Source organism: Agelaius phoeniceus, chromosome 26 (assembly GCF_051311805.1).
Source record: "Agelaius phoeniceus isolate bAgePho1 chromosome 26, bAgePho1.hap1, whole genome shotgun sequence".
Classification (NCBI taxonomy): Eukaryota; Metazoa; Chordata; class Aves; order Passeriformes; family Icteridae; genus Agelaius; species Agelaius phoeniceus.
In genome coordinates, this window is record NC_135290.1 from 4,247,047 (window position 1) to 4,268,503 (window position 21,457).

A 21,457-nucleotide genomic window follows, 5' to 3' on the forward strand; every position below is an offset into this window, starting at 1 on the left:
ATATAACCTCTACCAGGTTATCCTCAATATAACCTCTACCAGGTTATCCTCAATATAACCTTTTCCAGGTTATCCTCAATAAACCCTTTACCAGGTTATCCTCAATAAACCCTTTACCAGGTTATCCTCAATGTAACCTTTACCAGGTTATACTCAATAAACCCTTTTCCAGGTTATATTCAATATAACCTTTACCAGGTTATCCTCAATAAACCCTTTTCCAGGTTATCCTCAATAAACCCTTTTCCAGGTTATATTCAATGTAACCTTTTCCAGGTTATCCTCAATAAACCCTTTTCCAGGTTATACTCAGTGTAACCTTTACCAGGTTATCCTCAATAAACCCTTTTCCAGTTTATCCTCAATAAACCCTTTTCCAGGTTATACTCAGTGTAATCTTTGCCAGGTTATCCTCAATGTAACCTCTTCCAGGTTATCCTCAATGTAACCTTTTCCAGGTTATCCTCAATAAACCCTTTTCCAGGTTATCCTCAATAAACCCTTTTCCAGGTTATACTCACCCATTTGCTCCACAATTTCAGGTGGGAAAACTCGAGAAGCAAAAGCTCTTCGGAAAATATCTGAGAATTCTTTATCCAGGCCTCCAATGCCCATTTTCTCAAAATTCCAGTCAGGGTTGATGATTGACTGCCTGTTCTCCTTGGTCTTTGATTTACCTGCAAAAGCCAAGAAATGGTTTCAAACACACAGCCCAGCACACACAGGAGCAGACACCAGAACAGCTCTGCAGGTCAGACCCATCCCACAAACTCTGCTCAGTTCCAAACATTGGCCAGGAGGACACACTGTGACAAGGACACAAGGACAGGACACCAGAGACCAGCTTGGTAAATGATCCCCAGCCTTCCCACTGCTCAGACCAGGGGTTTCTCCAGCCAGGTGTTGTTCCTATGTATTGAAGAATCCACAGGAGATTTCTCTGCCACAGACTCACCCTGGACCTACATAACCTCAGCACCCAGCCCATGTGGCTGCTGCCAGAACCAGTGTGACCCTGTTCCAGGCCACCTGGGATGGTGCAGGTGTGTCCTGCATCCTCCTCATTCCTGCCTTTCCCAGTCCCAGCTGTTCTTCCCTGTGCAGCAGCAGCTCCACACTGGAACCCTTGTTCCTCTTCTCTCATCCTCCCACAGCCTCTGACAGGCAAATGGACCTGCAGGTGCTGCAGTTTGGTTGTACCTTCAGTACAGGGACAGAATGATGGATGCTCTGCTTTGTTCCTATCCCTCCAGAACAATATGTGATCATTGTTAGCAGCCACATTTAACAGCTCCTAATAACAGGAACACACTGCAAGATGGGTGCAGCATTCATTCCCTTGATCCTGCTGTCACATTCACATTCTCTGGAAAAATCCCTTCTCCCAGGATTTTGCTCCTGGGAAGCTGAGAAGCCTCAGAGAAAAATGAAAGCAATTCTTATCTCATTTGCTTCTCCTGTGTTTTGCCCATGTGGAATGTGTTTAAAAATGAAAACAATTCTTATCTCATTTGCTTCTCCTGTGTTTTGCTCATGTGGAATGTGTTTAAAAAATGAAAACAATTCTTATCTCATTTGCTTCTCCTGTGTTGTGCTCACATGTGGAATGTGTTTAAAAATGAAAACAATCTTATCTCATTTGCTTCTCCTGTGTTGTGCTCACATGTGGAATGTGTTTAGAGATTCTTTACCCACAGGTGATTGTTTCATTGGTTTCTGGTGTGAATTGTTTTGACTCTTTGGCCAATTGGGGCCAAGCTGTGTCAGGACACTGGAAAGAGTCACAAGTTTTCATTATTATTTATTTAGCATTCTGTAAGTATCCTTTCTGTATTCTTTAGTATAGTATAGTCTAGGATTCTTTGATATAATATAGTATCATAAAGTAATGATTGTTACATTGTTAATGATTGAATCATTGTTTTGATTCAATGGCCAATCAGGCCAAGCTGTGTTGGGACACTGGAGAGAGTCACAAGTTTTCATTATTATCTTTTTAGCATTCTGTAAGTATCCTTTCTCTATTCTTTAGTATAGTTTAGTATAGCATTCTTTGATATAATATAGTATCATAAAGTGATAAATGAGCCGTCTGAGAACATGGAGTCACATTCATCATTCCTCCCTGCAATTACAATAATCCTGCCTGGGATCTGGGCCCTCTACAGCCACCAGTTTTACCCAGGTCAGGAGAGCTCCTCCTCCCACACATCATTTACAGTTCTCTGTCCTCAATCTCCCCTGCCATTTCCTGCCTCAGTCCCTGAGCTCAGAGCCAGCCTGGGCACCTCACTGCTCCAGCCTTTTCCAGCTTATTCAATAATTACAATGAGCAGCAAAGAGATTCCCACTGAACTCCACTGACATCAGCTATTTCCTCCTTCCCTTTCATCCCTCACTGACTCATGCAAGGACCTTCTCTCTCACAGATCTCTGTTTTGATTCTTTCTTAAGGAACTTTGACAAAGAACTTTGCTGGAGGAGCTTTGACAACCAGCCCATGTCAGCCCTGCTGCCAGAGCTCTCTGACTGCTGTAGGATCATGAGGCAGGACTGCCCTTAGACCAGACAGGCTGGCCCTTCCCAGTGTATCACCCTTTTCCTCTCATTTAGTGCTTTATTACAGTTTCTGTTGATTTTTTCTGTACACATCTCAGGTTCTAAGATCTGCACCTCTCCAAACCTTCTCCAGAATCCCTTGGGAAGGAGCAGCACACTCACCACTCAGTCCCCAGACCCTGGAGCAACTTCCAGCAGAGTCACACAGAACAATTCCCTTACACCTCAGAAGAACCAAGGCCAGTCCTGGCAGACCCTCCCAGCTCATTGTCTGCTCCACAACCTCTTCCAGAGGCACTGCAGACCCTGAGTCTGCCTGCAGCCCTTTAACCACCTCCTTTCCCTGCTGCTGCTCAGCCACAGGCACCACAGAGCTCCTCACCCCTCTGCACAGGAGCTGGGGAGTATCCAGAGTGTTCAGGGAGCAGAAAACAGGCCCAGATGCTCCTGGAAGGATGCTGGCACACCCATGTAGTCCCACCTTAGGTTTAATCAAGCCTATAAACAAGCACTGACATTTATATCAGTCAGATCAACCTTGCACATGGCTTTCAGCACCCTCAGCTACCAGGGAAACACACAGAGATCTGACAACCCAGAGAAAAAGCAAAGAACTGCCAATTATCCTTAACTACTGCCCTTCCCAGTGTATCACCCTTTTCCTCTCATTTAATGCTGTATTACAGTTTCTTTTGATTTTTTCTGTACAGATCTCAGGTTCTAAGATCTGCACTCTCCAAACCTTCTCCAGAATCCCTTGGGAAGGAGCAGCACACTCACCACTCAGTCCCCAGACCCTGGAGCAACTTCCAGCAGAGTCACACAGAACAATTCCCTTACACCTCAGAAGAACCAAGGCCAGTCCTGGCAGACCTTCCCAGCTCATTGTCTGCTCCACAACCTCTTCCAGAGGCACTGCAGACCCTGAGTCTGCCTGCAGCCCTTTAACCACCTCCTTTCCCTGCTGCTGCTCAGCCACTGGCAGCACAGAGCTCCCCACCTCCCTGCACAGGAGCTGGGCAGTACCCAGAGTGTTCAGGGAGCAGAAAACAGGCCCAGATGCTCCTGGAAGGATGCTGGCAAAGCCTGTGTAGCCTGACCTTAGGTTTATTGAGGCACTGACATTTTTATCAGTCAGATCAACCTTGCACATGGCTTTCAGCACCCTCAGCTACCAGGGAAACACACAGAGATCTGACAACCCAGAGAAAAAGCAAAGAACTGCCAATTATCCTTAATTACTGCAGAAATTAAGGGATGTTTCCTCAGACTTGCACAGGGTTTAAGGGTTGGCTCTTAATGGTTTTCCCAATGGGGGCCATTCCCACCCTAGAACATCCCAGAATCACAGAGATCACAGAGTCACAGGTGGCTTTGGGTTGGAAGGGACCTTAAAGGTCACCCAGTGCCACCCCCTGCCACGGGCAGAGACATTTTCCACTGTCCCAGGTGGCTCCAAGCCCCATCCAGCCTGGCCTTGGGCACTGCCAGGGATGCAGGGACACCCACAGCTGCTCTGGGCACCCTGTGCCAGGGCCTGCCCACCCTCCCAGGGGAAAATTCCTAATTCCCAATATCCAATCCTAGCAAACAACCAGTGTGCATTTTGCTGCTCTGTTCCACAAGCTCTTTAAGAGCTATTTCAAGTTCAGCCAGATAATGAATGAGCAGCAAGAGTCCAGGAAGTACAGCAAACAGCAGCTCTGTGTGAGCTCAACCCAGACTCTTTAATCCTGGTCTCAACACATCTGGAATCAATATTTCAACTCCAAGGGCAGCAAAACAAACCAACAGGAACGTGCCTGTGGGTCAGATGCCAGGGACAGCACTTGGGACACAGAGCACCTACAGCCCTGCAGGGAGAGCCACAATTCCCCTGTGTTTATTATCCCAGTGCTGCACTCCAGCTTTTAGGTCAGAGCCCTCAGCCAGGGCTGTTCCTGCTCCCACAGAGCTTGGCCTACACTCCCCCCTTCTGGCTGCACCTCAGCACAGTAAAATTCTTGCAGATTGGATTGAAAGCTCTTCCAGTGGTTTCATAACACGATTTTATGCTAAACAGAACAAACAGAATTGCCTTTTTAAAAAATTACTACAATTCTTCTCTATTGAAATAGTGCAGGCCCTTTACAGAGCTCAGTGACACTCACTTCACTTTCATCTCCTCTCTCACAATTTAATTATTCAGAACTTTACAATTCCCCAGAGACCAACAGAGCACATTAAGCAGCTCTGCCTCAGATCAATGAGGAGACTAAATGAAGTACCAATTTGACAGAAGTAAATTGAGGCACAAGAAGCTCTTTTGTCTTGTCTGAAGACAATGAAACAGAATCCTGGGGAAGGGTCCCTATTCCCAATGCAGCAGCTCTCCCACACGTGCCAAGGGGGAGATGCCAGGGCATTTTATGGCTCTGAATATTAACCAGGTACAATCCCCTGCTGAAATAACCCTCAGTGAACAGGGTGAAACCTGAATGGCTGGGATCCCACAGTCACAGGTGGGAACTCACTGCCCTGCCCCTGCAAGTTCCATTTGGTGCTCCTAACAGCTGTACCCTTGTTAGGATGCTTAATTACAGCCATCAGCCTACAGAGCTGTGTTAGTGTCACATTCACATCTTCTGGAAAATCCCTTTGCCCAGGAAGTTTCTCCTGGGTAGCTGAGAAGCCTCAGAGAAAAATGAAAACAATAATTCTCTCATTTGCTTCTCCTGTGTTGTGCTCATCTGGAATGTGTTTGGAGATTGTTTACCCACAGGTGATTTTTAAATTGGATTCTGCTGTGAGTTGTTTTGACTCATTGGCCAAGCTGTGTCAGGACTCTGGAAAGAGTCACAAATTTTCATTATTATCTTTTTAGCATTCTGTCTGTATCCTTTCTGTATTCTTTAGTATAGTATAGTTTAGTTTAGTATTCTTTAATATAATATAGTATCACAAAATAACAAATGAGCCTTCTGAGAACATGGAGTCACATTCATCATCCCTTCCTGCCATGAGGGTCCCACAAATACAAAAATTTAGGGTTTCAGCACAGGCTGAGTGCTCAGACCAAAACTCTGCTGAGGTGCAAGGTGTGGTTACACAACAGCCTCACACCCTCCACTGCCTGCACTGACTGTGGCACAGAAAGCAGCTGCAGGACACAAAGTCCTGGCCCCAAATGTGGCCCCAAATGTGGCCCTTTAGGGCAGCATCCAACCTCAGCCCCTGCCACAAGCTCCTGCAGTGCTGGAGGAGCTGAATGCTCCTTTCCTCAGTGGCTGCTCCCCTCAGAGGGTTTATTCCTGTACTCCCAGCCAAGCAGAGCTGTGCTCTGCAGCAAAAATAAACCTCATGGCTCCCTGAGCCCCCTCCCAGCTGCCTGCACCCACCACTCCTGATCTGTGCAACAGCAGCAGCAAAAGGAGGAGTGGCCCTAGCTCGTGGATTCTGGGAGGAAGGAACAAAACAGGGAAGAAAAACAAGAAAAAATTAAACTAGAATAAGAATAGAAGTGTGTGTTTGGCCTTGAATCACAGGCAGGGAGGGATCTGCAGCTGAAGCCTGGAAAGAGTCACCCACCTCATACCACTGGACAGCCAAAGGCAGAGCAGCAGCCCAACCCCTGCAGCAGTTTCTTTCTAAAGGAATGTGGGGAGGACACAGCAATTATTCCCCAATTTCTCTGATGGCCAAGTGTGATATTGTACACCGGGATTTGTTTGGTTGAGGTTTAGAAACTGCTCACACACCTGGGAACTGATTTAAACAAACTCCTGGAAGCAGTTCCACACAACCCCCAGTGCTGTCCTGCAGCTCCTTCCAAAGAGCAGGACTGTCAAATTTTGACCACACATTTAAAAAGCTCTTTATTTCCCAATCCCTTCTCCTTTAATTAAATTTAATGGGAGAGCTGTTGGCTTGTTACTGTCACTGAAAACATCATTCTCTGATGAAATAAATATTAAAATCTTAATTAAAATATTAAAATAAAATAAAATATTTCAAACAGCTGCTGTCTCAGGATCTACTAATCCATTTGGCCTTGCTAATCTCAGCCTAGGAGTGAAGACAAACAACAACCTGGAGGCAATGAAGTCTCCTGGGCCTGAACAGCAGCAGATCTCAAGCATTATTTCTCTGTGGGTGCAGGAACTCACCAATGAGATTGAGAGAGGAGTTCTCAGCTTTCTCAAAGGCAACTTGGCTGTTTCCAAGAACCAAGCCAACTTCAATCTGCAAAAGGAAGGGAAAGAAATAATTATATTAATTACCATTGAACTCAGCTTCAGATTGCTCCAGGTATCTCCAAGAACATCTCAGAAGGCAGGAAAAAGCAGCAAAAGCTCCAGTGCCTGGGAAGAATGAAAAATACCAACCCCACCTCTAAAACAAACACCACTGAATGGGGAAGCTCACCAGGTACAACATCCTGGCTTTTAGAAGTTCCTGGTTTAGTTCAAACCCAACTATTTTATTTCAGCAAGGAAAGGAGAAAATAAAATCCTGTCCTTTCTAGAGAAGGAAAAATGAAAACTGGACATATCTGGAAGACAAAAAAACTCAAGAGAGTTTCCATGAATTAGTACTTAAAGACCAAAATTCCTGTATCCTCCCCAGCTCTGCAGTTTAGTGGAGGCTGCACTGTTGCAGTGTGTCACCATTTCCTGTCTCACCTTTCCCATCCCCCTCAGGTGTGCCAACCTTTCCCCCTCCCCTGTGCCCTCCTGCCTGGCAGCTGTGCATTATTCCTCACCTTCCAGCAAGGCGTGGTGTGATTGGCAGCTGCCCCCCAGGCCTGGGCTCATTGGTTTGTCCTGGCGTCCACATCCCCTGAGCCTTCCCCTGCTCACACCTGGTTGGCCCTCACCTGTCCCTCCCCTCTCCCTGTCCCCAGGGCTTAAAAGGACACGAGACCATGGGGTCAGGGTTCTGTCTGTCTGTCTGTCTGTCTGGCTGGAGCTGTTACCACATTCAGAAATCTACCATGCTACAATAAACTCTGGATCTAAGCTCCACGGCAGAACCCGCTCCTTTTCTCTTCACTGCTGTCTGAACCTTTTCCACCAAAGGTAAACTGAGTTCCTATTTTGCCTGGACTTGCTCTGAGTGCCCAGCTGCAGCACCCAGCCAGCCAAAGGCATCTCTGGGGTGAAAACACCACAGCTGCAGCCTTTGGTCCAGCAGTGAGGCCAGATGGAGCCAGGCAGGACACACCCAAAACATTTGGGGTCTAATATTTAATACTGCACTGAACTGCAAACAAGGCTCCTTGTCCCCTGACACACAGATGAAGCAGATTTGTGACTCCTCCAAAGGCAGGTCACCCAAACTGCCCTTGGTGACATTATCTGGTAGGACTTGCAGCTCTGCAGTCCCCAAGGAATGCACAGGAGTTCCTGGGTGCCCACCTTCTGCTTTTTGCTTGTTCCAGACTCCCCTTTGAGAATGCTGGGGTCCATGGCTTCCATGTCCTTCACCAAGAGCCCAAACAGCTTGTCATTAAAGCTGAACACCAGCTGTGGAAAGGGAAAACAGATCTCATTAAAAAAAAAAAAGTTGAAAAGGATTTTGACAAGCCTAGTAAGATTTGAAGGGAGAGAGGCCTGAAGACTGAGTTAAGCACCCAGCAGCTCCCCTGGAAGGAATCCCTGTAAAACTCTCAGTCTGGAGTGCTCACCATGTGCTTTCCCTGCCCCAATATCAGAGTAACAGAACTAAAGTTGCAGAACACAAAGTCAGCTAGAGAAACTCAAAGAAAAATCCTCCTTCCAAGAAAATCACCTATTCCCTCCTCCCCTTCTCCCCAGCTCAGTGTTCTGTATCATCTGATGACATTTCCCCCTCACTTCAATAATTGGTGCTAGTCATGGAGAACAATTTAGCTCAAAACTCTCAGATCTTTGGCATTTCAGCTTGACAAGGACACTCCAGGAACAGTGCTAATGAGAGACAGAATGAATGTGATGAGAAGTAGGGTCCATCCTACAGAAAACCAGGCTGGGTCTGCAGCCTTGCCTCCCTTTCCTTGAGTTTCTATTTCCAACTGCCTTAAGATTCAGAGCCTGCAAGGTGTAAATGCTGTGAGAGACCAACCCTGACCTGTTTAGAGAGCAAGGCAAAGCAGAGGCAGTCACACAGGGCTGAAGTTCATCTGCTGCAGACCCCTGCAGGCTCAATTACAGGGACATCAGCTTCCCAAACTCCCCAAGGAAAATATTTCATCTCTGTTTTGCTGCTGAAGTCCCTAGAGCAGCAATAAATCATGGAATCCCAAAATAGTTCAGGCTGGAAAGGATCCTAAAGCTCATCCAGTGCCACCCCTGCCATGGCAGGGACACCTTCCACTGTCCCAGGCTGCTCCAAGCCCTGTCCAGCCTGGCCTGGGACACTTCCAGAACAATAAAATACACTGCACTTAGGAGGTGCCCCTGAGAATGAATTAAACCTGGTGTTTGTCTTGATCTTATACAGAAGGAGGCAAAAGTGACTTCCCAAAATATTCCAGGAGTTGCCATGCTCACATCCAACCAGGCCACAACACAGAGAGACCCAAACTCTCCCAAGCCCTGGGATTCTCCTCACAGATTTAGGATAGGGCAGATTCTAAACCCCTCTGCCCATGCTCTCAGTGAAAGCCACAATGGTTTTACTGTTCATAAAGACATCCTTTGGCTGCCTTGGGAAGGCTGAACTAAAGCAGAGACTGGACAGAGCTGAAGAATAAAGCAGGGATTTATTAGGAGGCCTCAATGGATCCAGCTTGGGCAGCACAAGGGCCCAGCCAGGGCTGCACCCCAAAACCAAAAACGGTCACAAAATGCCCCACTGGCCATGAGATCTCTCACTTTTATAAGTTTTGGTCCATTTTCATATTGCAGTTAATTGTCCAGACAGATTTAAATCATCAAGTCCCATCCTTCTTGTTTTTCTCTCTCCAGCCCACAGTGTTTGTGCTCTTGGGCTGAGATTTGGATCATTTGTCCTTGGTGCCCAGCTGGAGCAGGAATTGTTTTGTCTCCCTGCTCTGTGCACAGAGCTCACCATCCCTTCATGTGAAACCCAAACCCACCCACTAAAGCAGCACAGAACCTGAAAAATACAAAAAACTAAAACCTGAGGCATCACTTCACACAACAAACAAATCCTGCCCCTCACCCAGCCTTTGCAGAGCTCTTGGCACCCTCAGCTGGCCCCTCAAAGCCCCAGAGCACAGCTCACCTGCTGGCCCACAGAGAAGGCCTGGCTGTTGAACTGCTGGATGAACTCTGCAGCCATCTTGTCTGTGTCATAGGGGTTGGAGTCAATGTTCTTCTTCTGCAGGAAGTCAATCTCGATGGTCATGGTGCCAATGCACTGCTTGGTCTTGTCAAAAGTGTATAAGGAAACTGAAAAAACCCAAGAAACAGCATATGTAAGGTCCCCCCAGCGTATTAAACTGGGGGGACCTTAAATATGGCAGTAAGTTTGGCAATAACCTTAAGTTTGGCAATACACACCCTTCCCTTGAGAATTTCACTTTTTAAAACTGAATATATTATTTCTGCTAAAGACCCTTATTTCTCTGAACCCATGTTGAACTAACAGGTCAAAAATACAGTAAAATTTTCACTGAAAAGTCCCATTTTTCACTGAAAATGCCTGCATTGCTCTAAAAACTCTTAATAAACTTTTAAAACAGCTCAAACACCACATGGACTTTGGGGGATGAGGACAATGAAAGCAAATCCAGATGTGCTATGGTCCCACATGGCTGCATCTCCACCCAAGGGTTTGGACACATCTCCAGGAAGCCCAAAAGCAGCCTTAAGGATTACCTTGCCCAAAAGCAGTGACAAGAGGCCATCACTGGGTTTCTGTGACAAGATTGCTGAGTTGTTCTCCAGATGAGGCAGCAGAAAGTGAATTACTGCACATTTAAATGCAGCAATGCAATCTGTCAGCCCAACACAAAGCCCACACCTGACACTGAGGAAACAGCCCCTACCCTGTGGGATCTCAGCACATCGCTCCCGATGTCCAGAGATGCCAGGAGAACCCTTGGGGGTCTCAGAAATCCTGGAATGTTGCCAGGAGTGTTTGGTGGCTTGATTTTGATCCATCCACAGAAGTGACAGCAGTTTGAGGACATGAGAATCACTTTAGAGTGAAGGGTGTAAAAGGGACACATTTATAGGGTGAAATATAAACTTCAAGGTTTTTGGTACAGGGGGGTTATGGAGACAAGATGGAGGGATCAGGGCGTGTCTTGTCCTTCTTCTTTCTTCTTCTTGTCCTCCATCTCCTGTGGTGATGTTGGCACTTGGGGATTGGTTTATGGTGAAGGTGCACTTGCCAACATGGGTGAAAAGTATTGGAAAATAAAGGTAAATATCATGTAGGTAGATTTTAGTATAAAAAGACATGACTGCCCCGTGGGTGGGCAGAGTGCCCTTGGTTGCCTTGCAGATCAGAGCTCTGCTGGGCAGACAGGAAATTTTGTAAATAAGAAACAATAAACAATCTGAAGATGGAAAAGCTGAAGAGTCCAGACTCGTCCTTTGAAACGCGTCCACCCAAGAACCACCCTGCCCGTGTCGGGGCAGAGACAGACAGACAGACAGACAGACAGACAGACGGAGCCGACACTACCCCAGAGGTGCCCTTGGGCCCATGCTGGCATTTCCAGGCTCCTTTCAGTGATGCAGAACCCCCTGAACAGAAAGCCAAGGGGCAGGGAAGGCACTGCAATGCCACTGCCACCCTGATCCCACAGGCACAGAACGTGGGAAACAAGAGACCTCTCAGGGTGGAAAGAGGATGATGAGGATGAAGAGGATGGAAAGGAAAGAGCAGAACAACCCACAGCTCCAGGGCCTGCCCAGCATGGTGCCCCAAGGGCAGGACAAACAGACAGGCAGGCCCAGCAATGCAGAAAGATTCTCCAGAAGAGTGAGGAACATTAAAGGTTTGCTTTGAATCTGGAGAGCAAAGAGCAGCAAGGATGAAGTAGGAGGAGGGGAATGTGGGAAAGGCTCTTCACTCCATCTGGGATTTCCTGTCCAGCCCCTGGCAGCAGAATGGCTCCAGAACAAACCTGCAGATGCTGAGGCTGATGGCAACACAAGCCCCAGGATTGTTCACATAAAGGGAACAAGGAGAGCCTGACTCTGCTGAAGGTGTGACCAGAACACACAGCACACACCCCAAACATCCTCCCTGGAAGGAGCTGCCACAGACAGACCTTCAGCAAACAGGGATAAAGATGGAAACACCACAGTTGATCTACTGCACTGAGTTCTTCCAGAAGCAGCAGGGTGATCCCTTTGGTCCTGCAAGCAAACACCAGGAGCTCCTCTCACCTTACAGATCACCTCTGAGCAGTTTCCTTTTCCTTGCTGAACCTCCTGGCTTTGTCAAATAAAAGTTTCTGGAATATCAGTCCCTGGATTTGGTCATATCACAGGCTTGAGGTGTCAGCAGCCCTTACAGCCAGGACTGAGTGCTGAGGGGATGCAGCAAACCCAGCAGAGCACAGCACCAGCTCCAAGAGCCTGGAATGGCCCAGAGAGAGGCTGGGAAGGCAGCAGAGAATGCAGCAGGAACCTCCTGGCTCTGGGAAGGCCCCAGGAACCTCCCTGAGGTGGGAAGGCACAGCCTGCCCTGGCTCCAGCTGAGCATCTGTGCTGCAAACACAGGAGCTGGTGCAGCTGGAGTGCACAGAAGGCAGGACAGACACATCCATCAGGGCACTGTGCCTTCCCACCAGCAAAATCACTCACCTGGAAAACCTTGACTGCATCATCAGGGGCTCAGCAGGACTCATCACTGCTCCACAGAGCTGTGGGCTGCATTTACACTGACATTTAAAGCACAGCTTCCACATTATCAGGGGAGCAGGACAAAGCAGGAGCCCTGGGAAATCACTGGCTTTGTGAACATTCTCCCTACCTGCAAAATGTTTTTACAAATCCCTTCCACCCAGCACGGAGTCAGATGACATTTAGTCACTGTGCACAGAATCACTGCATTATTTTTGTTAACACAGGCTCCCACGTAGCTGGGAGGTTTACAGCAAAGCCCAGGACAAGGACAGCCACAAACTGCTCTGAGAGCTGATCACACAGAGCATCAGTGCTTCTTTCCCCAAAAGACCTGAGGACTGAAAAGCATTGTAAGTGAGTTGGCACATGATCAGCCAAACAAGGGTGAGAAACAAATGAATTCATGACAAATTCATTTATGAATTAATTTTCCCCTGTTATAGGTTCTTCTTCAGTTAAAACAAGAGTAGAAGGCAAAAAAAACCCACAGATTAACAGAATCATCAAGGTTGGAAAAGGCCTCCAGGATCAACTATCAACCCAGCAGCAGCACCATGGTCACCTTTAAGTAATGTCCTCAAGTGCCACATCCACAGTTCTCCAAACATTCCCAGGGATGGTGACCCCACCACTGCCCTGGGCAGCCTGCTCCAAGCCTTTACAACCCATTCTCCCTAAGAAATCCTCCCTAATATCCAACCTACACCTCCTCTGGCACAACCTGACACTGTTTCCTTCCATCCTGTCCCTTTTCTCCAGGGAGAAGAGACCAAGCTCCTTGCAGGTCACTGTATGGAGCAGGAAGGTCTCCCCCAGGTTCAAATCCTGCTCTGTGGGACATCCAGAGAGGCAGAGGGACCCTCCAGCTGTCCCTACAAACACATCAGACTTCACATCTGAGCATTGATCCATGCTCATGGAGCTGCAGAGACCACAGGAGCTGGGAAAACAAACAGCCAGGAGGGAGCTGCCCCAGGAGCACCTCACACCCACAGTGTCTGAGGCTGAAATGAGGATGTGAATTCTATCACCATCTGTCACAGCTGGGGCAGGTATCTGCTGCTCATTGGGCAGTTTTCTTTGTCTCTGCCACAGCCAATCCTCCCTCCAGGAGATCTCTTTGTTCATGGACCATTAATTATTAATTATCTTCTGTCCATGGCCACTGAGTGTCCCTGCAGGGCTGATCCAATTCCATCATCCCATGGGGAGATGCTGCATTGCCCAGGGGAGGAGCCAAGCATTCCTACCTGGGTACAATCTGAGATTTCAAGCATTCCTACCTGGATCCAATCTGAGGTTTGGAACATTCCTACCTGGATCCAATCTGAGCTTTGGGACAGCCCAGCAGCCTTTGCCCAGTGCATTCCCAGAGGAGCAGCTTCTGCTGCCCTGCATGGCCAGAGGGAGCCCAGGCCCATCTCCAGCAGCCCTGGAGCTGCAGAGGAAAACTCCCCCCTTGTGCAGGATCCCTGCTCCAGCAGAACCACAGCTGGCACTGCAGGAGGGCTGAGCCCCCATGGGATGGGGCTGTGCCACCCCCTGACACACAGGGGACAGGGCATGGGCTGACTCTGGCACTGGTTTGGTTTGTATTTGTATTTTTAATTTTCCTAGTAAAGAACTGTTATTCCTATTCCCATATCTTTGCCTGAGAGCCCCTTAATTTCAAATTTATAATAATTCAGAGAGAGGGGTTTGCATTTTCCATTTCAAAGGAGGCTCCTGCCTTCCTCAGCACACACCTGGCTTTTCAAACCAAGCCACAGAGCCACAGCACTCCTCAGGCCCAGCCCTCCTCATCCTCACAGAAGATGCAGCCACCAGCTCTGCCCACAGTCCCAAAGGAGGGAATTCCCTGACCCCCTGTAGCTACTCCAGAGGCAAAGCCCCTTGGACAGCATGCAGAGAGCAGGATCCCAGCAAGGCACAGCAGGAGCTGCCCTCTCCACAAGCACAGAGGTGACCCCTGATGGTCCAAAGAACAAATGTGGACCAAAGAACACAGAGATCCTCCTGTAACAACTCTGCCAGGAGTCTGCTCAGCATTCCAGCAGCTACAGACAGGGTCAACAGCTGCACCTGCAGCTGACAGTGATCCAAGCAGAGGGAATCTCCTCCAAACATTCACCAAGGCTTGCAAGGCTCAGTGAAGACTTGAAATAGGAATAGAGATTCACCTCAGCCCTCACCTTGCTGCAGAATATTCTGGTCAGTTACTGGTGCAAACACCAGTGCTGCTCCCAAAGCTCAGCACTGCAGGGCACACTGCTGCTCCTGGAACTAAAATATCCCCATCCATTCCAGTGCTGGTGCCAAGAAATTCCCCAAGGACAAGAGCTGTCCTCTGTTAGTGGGAGTGCTCTCCAGAGACCAGAACAGGCTATCCAGGACATGTTCAATGTTCACATCTGCATGTGGACACTGACATTCCACACAGAGCCAGCAAGACATAGCAGCAGGTATCTGGAGAAACTGCCAAAACAGCCTGCCCAGGTCTGGAGAACATTAAAAGCAGAAAAGCTGCAGAGAGGAGGAGCAGCTCCTTCACTAAGGAGGTCCTCACATCACCTGGAGAAGGACTGGAGCTCTGTGAGTTCCCAGTTCAGGATGGAAACAAGAATTCAGCTTTAGGAACACATCCCAGTCACTGTGACTGACTCACCATCAATCTCCTGCCCGATGGAAAGGCCGGCCCATTTTCTCTGAAAAACAAGAGAAGAAGGTCAGAACACCTGTGCTGCAGGACAAACAAACACCTGGACTGCAGGACAAACAAACACCTGTGCTGCAGAACAAACACCTGACCCTCAGAACAAACAAACACCTGTGCTGCAGAAAAAACAAACACCTGTGCTGCAGAACAAACACCTGACCCTCAGAACAAACAAACACCTGGCCCTCAGAACAAACAAACACCTGTGCTGCAGAACAAACAAACACCTGTCCTGCAGAACAAACACCTGACCCTCAGAACAAACACCTGTGCTGCAGAACAAACAAACACCTGTGCTGCAGAACAAACAAACACCTGTGCTGCAGGACAAACAAACACCTGTCCTGCAGAACAAACAAACACCTGTGCTGCAGAACAAACACCTGACCCTCAGAACAAACAAACACCTGTCCCTCAGAACAAACAAACACCTGGCCTGCAGAACAAACAAACACCTGTGCTGCAGAACAAACACCTGTGCTGCAGAACAAACAAACAAACACCTGTGCTGCAGAACAAACAAACACCTGTGCTGCAGAACAAACAAACACCTGTCCTGCAGAACAAACACCTGGACTGCAGAACAAACAAACACCTGTGCTGCAGAACAAACAAACACCTGTGCTGCAGAACAAACAAACACCTGTCCTGCAGAACAAACAAACACCTGTCCTGCAGAACAAACACCTGGACTGCAGAACAAACAAACAAACACCTGACCCTCAGAACAAACAAACAAACACCTGTGCTGCAGAACAAACAAACACCTGTGCTGCAGAACAAACACCTGTGCTGCAGAACAAACAAACAAACACCTGACCCTCAGAACAAACAAACAAACACCTGTGCTGCAGAACAAACAAACACCTGTCCTGCAGAACAAACACCTGTCCTGCAGGACAAACAAACACCTGGCCTGCAGAACAAACAAACACCTGGCCCTCAGAACAAACAAACACCTGTCCTGCAGAACAAACAAACACCTGTCCTGCAGGACAAACAAACAAACACCTGGCCTGCAGAACAAACAAACACCTGTCCTGCAGGACAAACAAACACCTGTGCTGCAGAACAAACAAACACCTGTCCTGCAGAACAAACACCTGACCCTCAGAACAAACAAACACCTGTGCTGCAGAACAAACAAACACCTGACCCTCAGAACAAACAAACACCTGTCCCTCAGAACAAACACCTGACCCTCAGAACAAACAAACACCTGTCCTGCAGAACAAACAAACACCTGTGCTGCAGAACAAACAAACACCTGACCCTCAGAACAAACAAACACCTGGCCTGCAGGACAAACAAACACCTGTCCCGCAGAACAAACAAACACCTGTCCCTCAGAAGAAACAAACACCTGTGCTGCAGAACAAACAAACACCTGGCCCTCAGAACAAACAAACACCTGGCCCTCAGAACAAACAAACACCTGTGCTGCAGAACAAACAAACACCTGTCCTGCAGGACAAACAAACACCTGTCCTGCAGAGCAAACAAACAAACACCTGTCCTGCAGAACAAACAAACACCTGTCCTGCAGGACAAACAAACACCTGGCCTGCAGAACAAACAAACACCTGTCCTGCAGAACAAACAAACACCTGTGCTGCAGAACAAACACCTGACCCTCAGAACAAACACCTGTGCTGCAGAACAAACAAACACCTGACCCTCAGAACAAACAAACACCTGTCCCTCAGAACAAACACCTGACCCTCAGAACAAACAAACACCTGTGCTGCAGAACAAACAAACACCTGTGCTGCAGAACAAACAAACACCTGGCCTGCAGAACAAACAAACACCTGTGCTGCAGAACAAACAAACACCTGGCCTGCAGAACAAACACCTGTCCTGCAGAACAAACAAACACCTGGCCTGCAGAACAAACAAACACCTGACCCTCAGAACAAACAAACACCTGTGCTGCAGAACAAACAAACACCTGACCCTCAGAACAAACAAACACCTGTGCTGCAGAACAAACAAACACCTGTCCTGCAGAGCAAACAAACAAACACCTGGCCTGCAGGACACCTGGCCCTCAGAACAAACAAACACCTGCCCTCTCAAAGGCAGCCTCCTCACCCAGAGGAGCAGGATCCCCCAGAGAACCTTCAGCAGCAGAAAAAAGGAGCAGAATGGAATATCCCAAAGACCCCCAAATTAACAGGAAATAAATCAAAAACATTCAATAATCTCTCCAAATAATTCTTGTGACCTCAGAAGGTTGTTCTGTCCAACCTCCTTTCAGGTTGCTGGTCTCCCCACCATCCTGGAGGCAGAAGTTGTGGTGCTGGATGGGGCTTTTTGTCCTTCTGCTCATTTCCTACCAAAGCCCAAGTTCTGAGCATCCACAGGTACAAGAATGGCTGTTACACACCCCATGAGCATTTGAAAAGCTTGTTCTAATGTGCTCCAAGGTACAATGTTACCTGAACCAATAAAAATGAAACTGCTCAAATCTTTAGGGGCCTTGGAAATTCCTTTAGAGAGCCTTGTGCTGCATGGAACTGCAGAAGTGGGAAATGGTTCACCAATTATGTGACACAAAAACATCTAAACCTTTCCAATTCCAGCAGTTCTGGCTTGATGCCTGCAAAGCTGTGGTTTTCCCAGTGCTGCTGTGTTACAGACTGGCTGCAGTGTGTCCCCAGCCCTCAGCAGGGCTGTGCCATGTTCACAACCCCTCAGGTACCAACACAGGCACCAGGCACGTGGAGGTGTCATTACAAACAGCTCTGGGGAGATCACATTTGAAAAGCTGCAGTTTGTGGTCATTTGTATTTGCCTTTTTGTCTGGGAGAAGGAGCACAATAACTTGGCTTACAAAGTGAACATTTGCCCTTTTACAGCCTCTCCAATATCCACAGAATCTCCTGAGTGGGAAGGGACCCCCAAGGATCATCCAGTGCAGCTCCTGCCCTGCCCAGACACCCCAACAATCCCACCCTGGGCATCCCTGGCAGCTTTGTCCAAACCCCCCTGCAGCTCTGGCAGCCTCAGGGCTGGGACCATTCCCTGGGGAGCCTGGGCAGTGCCAGCACCCTCTGGGCAAAGATTTGTCAGGATCTTCTCTGTGGATTTTGTTCTTCTTCAACCCCCACCATGCTCACCCGGCTGGTTTCTGCTAAAGGTTTGTCATCACTGCACAGCAATTCATGTTTTAGGCTCTCAGGATACAAAATTTGTCACAGTTTTCAGTGTTAGGAGACAAAAATCAAGATTACCATAGAATAAAGGTGGTGAAGAACTCCATGTGATCAGTGAGTGTACAACAAAGATGTTCTGGAGGAGCAGTAAACACTCAGAGGGTGTCAGACTGACTGCAACTAGCCAGGGCTCTGGGAAATACTGGGAATTCTAAAATTCAAACCCAGTATCAGGAATGCCCCAGGGCTCAGAGGGCTGAAACAGCTCTGCTGTGGAATCAGGCTGAGGGAATGGGGGTTGTTCAGCCTGGAGGAGCCTCTGGGGGATCTCATTGTGGCCTTTCAATACTTAAAGTGGGTTTGCATCTTTTTAAGGGAACAGACTTTTTAGTAGGGACTGTAGCAAAAGAAAAAGGGGAAGTGGCTTTAAACTAAAAGAGGGTGAATTGAGACAGGGTGAAAATGGTAAAACCTTGCCCAGAGAGGCTCCAGGGAACATTCAGGGTCATATTGGACAAGGGCTGTAGATAAAGTGGCCTGGTGGGAAATGCCCCTGTTCAGACAACCTTTAAGGGCCCCTTCCAGCCCCAGAGCTCTATAGCCCCAAACACCAAGCATCACCTCCCAGAGGCTGCAGCAGCCCCTGCACAGCCCCTTCTCCAAGGGGAGCACCAGGCCTCAGCCCTTGGCTCCACAACTCCACAACATTGAAAAACCAACCCCAGCCCTGAGGGCACTGAGCACCAACATCTCCTGCTGGGCACTTGGGGCATCACACACCACAGGCAGACACTGGTGAACAGAAAATCCCCACTCATTCATTGGGACAGACCCACTTCTAGGAGCACATCCAAAGGCAAGATGTCATCTGGGGGCTTGTGCCAAGATGTGCTGAGGAAAAAAATCTGCTGTGTTTGCAGCACAGAGCAGAGAGTGATGAAAATACTGAATCAGAGACCACAACTGCTGCAGGTTCATGGATGACACTCAGTGTGAGCTGAGTGGCTTCATCTTTCAATTTAGAAGTTAATTATATTCATTATTTATTCTAACCATCATTTTAACATCTGATGATGACTTAATTAAGAAAGAGGAGACAAAGGGGTTTGGGGTTTTTTTAATGCATTTCATTGCAGTTTTCATCTAAAAATACTAACAATGACTGAATGTGGTCAATAAAACTTCCAGCAGGTCTTAAAAATGAAAAACACAGCAAAGAAACCCTTTAAAGTCAAGGGAAAATGGGGAACAATAAAGATTCACAAGGAAAGGAAGATATTGCTTAGGCTTTTCTTTTTCAAATAGTTTCTTTCTGGTGGATTTTTAAAAGGTTAAATTACACATTTTCCAGTATCTTTATCCCACCATGCACTAAAAATATCTCAAAGCAATATAAGCACAGTCACTTCACTTGCAGTATGAGTATCCTTGAACTTTTGCTGGCAGAAATCAAATTTGCAACACACATTTATTCCAATTAGAGAACTTATCATCAATCCTGATCCTAAAAAAGAGATTTTGCTTATTGTGTACAGAGCAATAAATCCAACCATGCCATACCTGGGGCAAGCTGAAGGCAATGCTGCCAGGGACAACAGAGGGGTGGGTTCTCAGAGTGAAGATGTACTTGTGGTTGGGAGAGGTCTTCACCACAACATGCCTGGAAAAGAGATCAGGATTTTATTTTGGTATGTGCCACAAGGGTTCTGCATTGCTCACAGGGCTGTGGGAGCTCAAAAGGAACACCCAGCTTATCTCTGGGGCTACACACAAAAACCAAAAGCACTGGAGGCACAGCCTGACTCAGACACACAGCAGGGTGACAGAGCCCACCACCCTCACTGGTACACTGGGATCTCAAAGCCCAGCTGCAAGACTTGGCACCAAAAATCAATATTTACATCCTGACACTGTGAGATTTTCTGGAAAAACCCCCTTGCCCAGGATCTTCTCCTGGGAAGCTGAGAATCCTCAGAGAAAAATGTAAATATTAATTATCTGATTCACTTCTCCTGTGTTTGGCTGCTCTGGAATGTGGTCTGGACATTGTTTACCAACAGGTGCATCTTTGATTGGTTTATGTGAATTGTTTAGACTCAATGACCAATCACCAGCAGCTGTGTCAGACTCTGAGGAGTCAGTCATGAGTTTTTATTGTTCATTCTTGTTAAGCCTTCTGGCTTTATCCTTCTCTTTCTTTAGTATAGTTTAGAATAGAATAGAATAGAATAGAATAGAATAGAATAGAATAGAATAGAATAGAATAGAATAGAATGGAATATAGAATATATAAAATAATATATACTATCAGATGTAATATAAAATAATATTAAATATATCAATATAATATAATATAATATGATATGACATAGTATGACATAGTATGACATAGTATGACATAATAGACATAATATAATATGACATAATATAATATGACATAATATAATATAATATAATATAATATAATATAATATAATATAATATAATATAATATAATATAATATAATATAATATAATATAATTCAGCCTCCTGAGAACATGGAGTCAAATCCTCATCTCTCACCTCATCCTGGGGACCTCACAAACACCACCACATCCCCCCAGTAGCCCTTTACTTCAGGACTGCACTGCACAAATGAGAGAGAACCAAAGCACAACCCCAACCACCACAGTTAAAAATCATCACAGGTTTCACATCTCAAGCATTAACACCAGAGCACCAATATTTTACCCCCCTACAAGCACCATCCCCAGCAGTGATGCCAACAAGAAGTAGATGCAAAGCCCATACAGGGATCTGAGTGTGTTGTTTAAAAATTTGATAGTAGAAAAAAATGGGAGGAATTTCTGTACAAAAAGTAAAATCACACAGGCCCTGGGGCTGCTCCTGCTGGCACAAGTGACCAGCTGATCTTGAACTCATCTGTGTGCCTGGAAAAACAGCAGCAGTGCTGGAAAGGTGCCCTGTGGGTGCTGATGGACAGCAGGGGAACAGTGATGTGTGCCCAGGTGGGCAAAAAAGGCCAAGGGCACCTGGCCTGTACCAGAAACAGAGTGGCCAGGTCTGTCCCCTGTGCCAGGCACTGGAGTGTCAGAATAAATCAGACTCCATTTTCCTCATGGGGGAAAAGCTCCCTCTTTTTTAAATACTCACATAATTGGATTTTATCCAATTTTTATCCAGTTTGACACACCTCATAGGTGACTCCAGTTGGTCAGGAGCTCCCTTGCTAATG

At 47.1% G+C, this 21,457-nt stretch overlaps 1 protein-coding gene across 2 annotated transcripts in view; it reads right to left on the reverse strand.

Annotated features, from left to right (window-relative positions):
* NSF (N-ethylmaleimide sensitive factor, vesicle fusing ATPase) overlaps positions 1 to 21,457 on the reverse strand; it is an 88,166-nt gene that overhangs the window by 43,549 nt on the left and 23,160 nt on the right. For both annotated transcript variants that reach the window (XM_054649710.2, XM_054649711.2), the window contains exons 3-8: positions 19,782 to 19,881; positions 15,013 to 15,052; positions 9,766 to 9,932; positions 7,956 to 8,063; positions 6,705 to 6,780; positions 522 to 677 (exon numbers count right to left, since the gene is read on the reverse strand). In XM_054649710.2, coding sequence (XP_054505685.1) covers positions 522 to 677; positions 6,705 to 6,780; positions 7,956 to 8,063; positions 9,766 to 9,932; positions 15,013 to 15,052; positions 19,782 to 19,881 — 647 coding nt within the window. The remainder of the gene's footprint in view (positions 1 to 521; positions 678 to 6,704; positions 6,781 to 7,955; positions 8,064 to 9,765; positions 9,933 to 15,012; positions 15,053 to 19,781; positions 19,882 to 21,457) is intronic.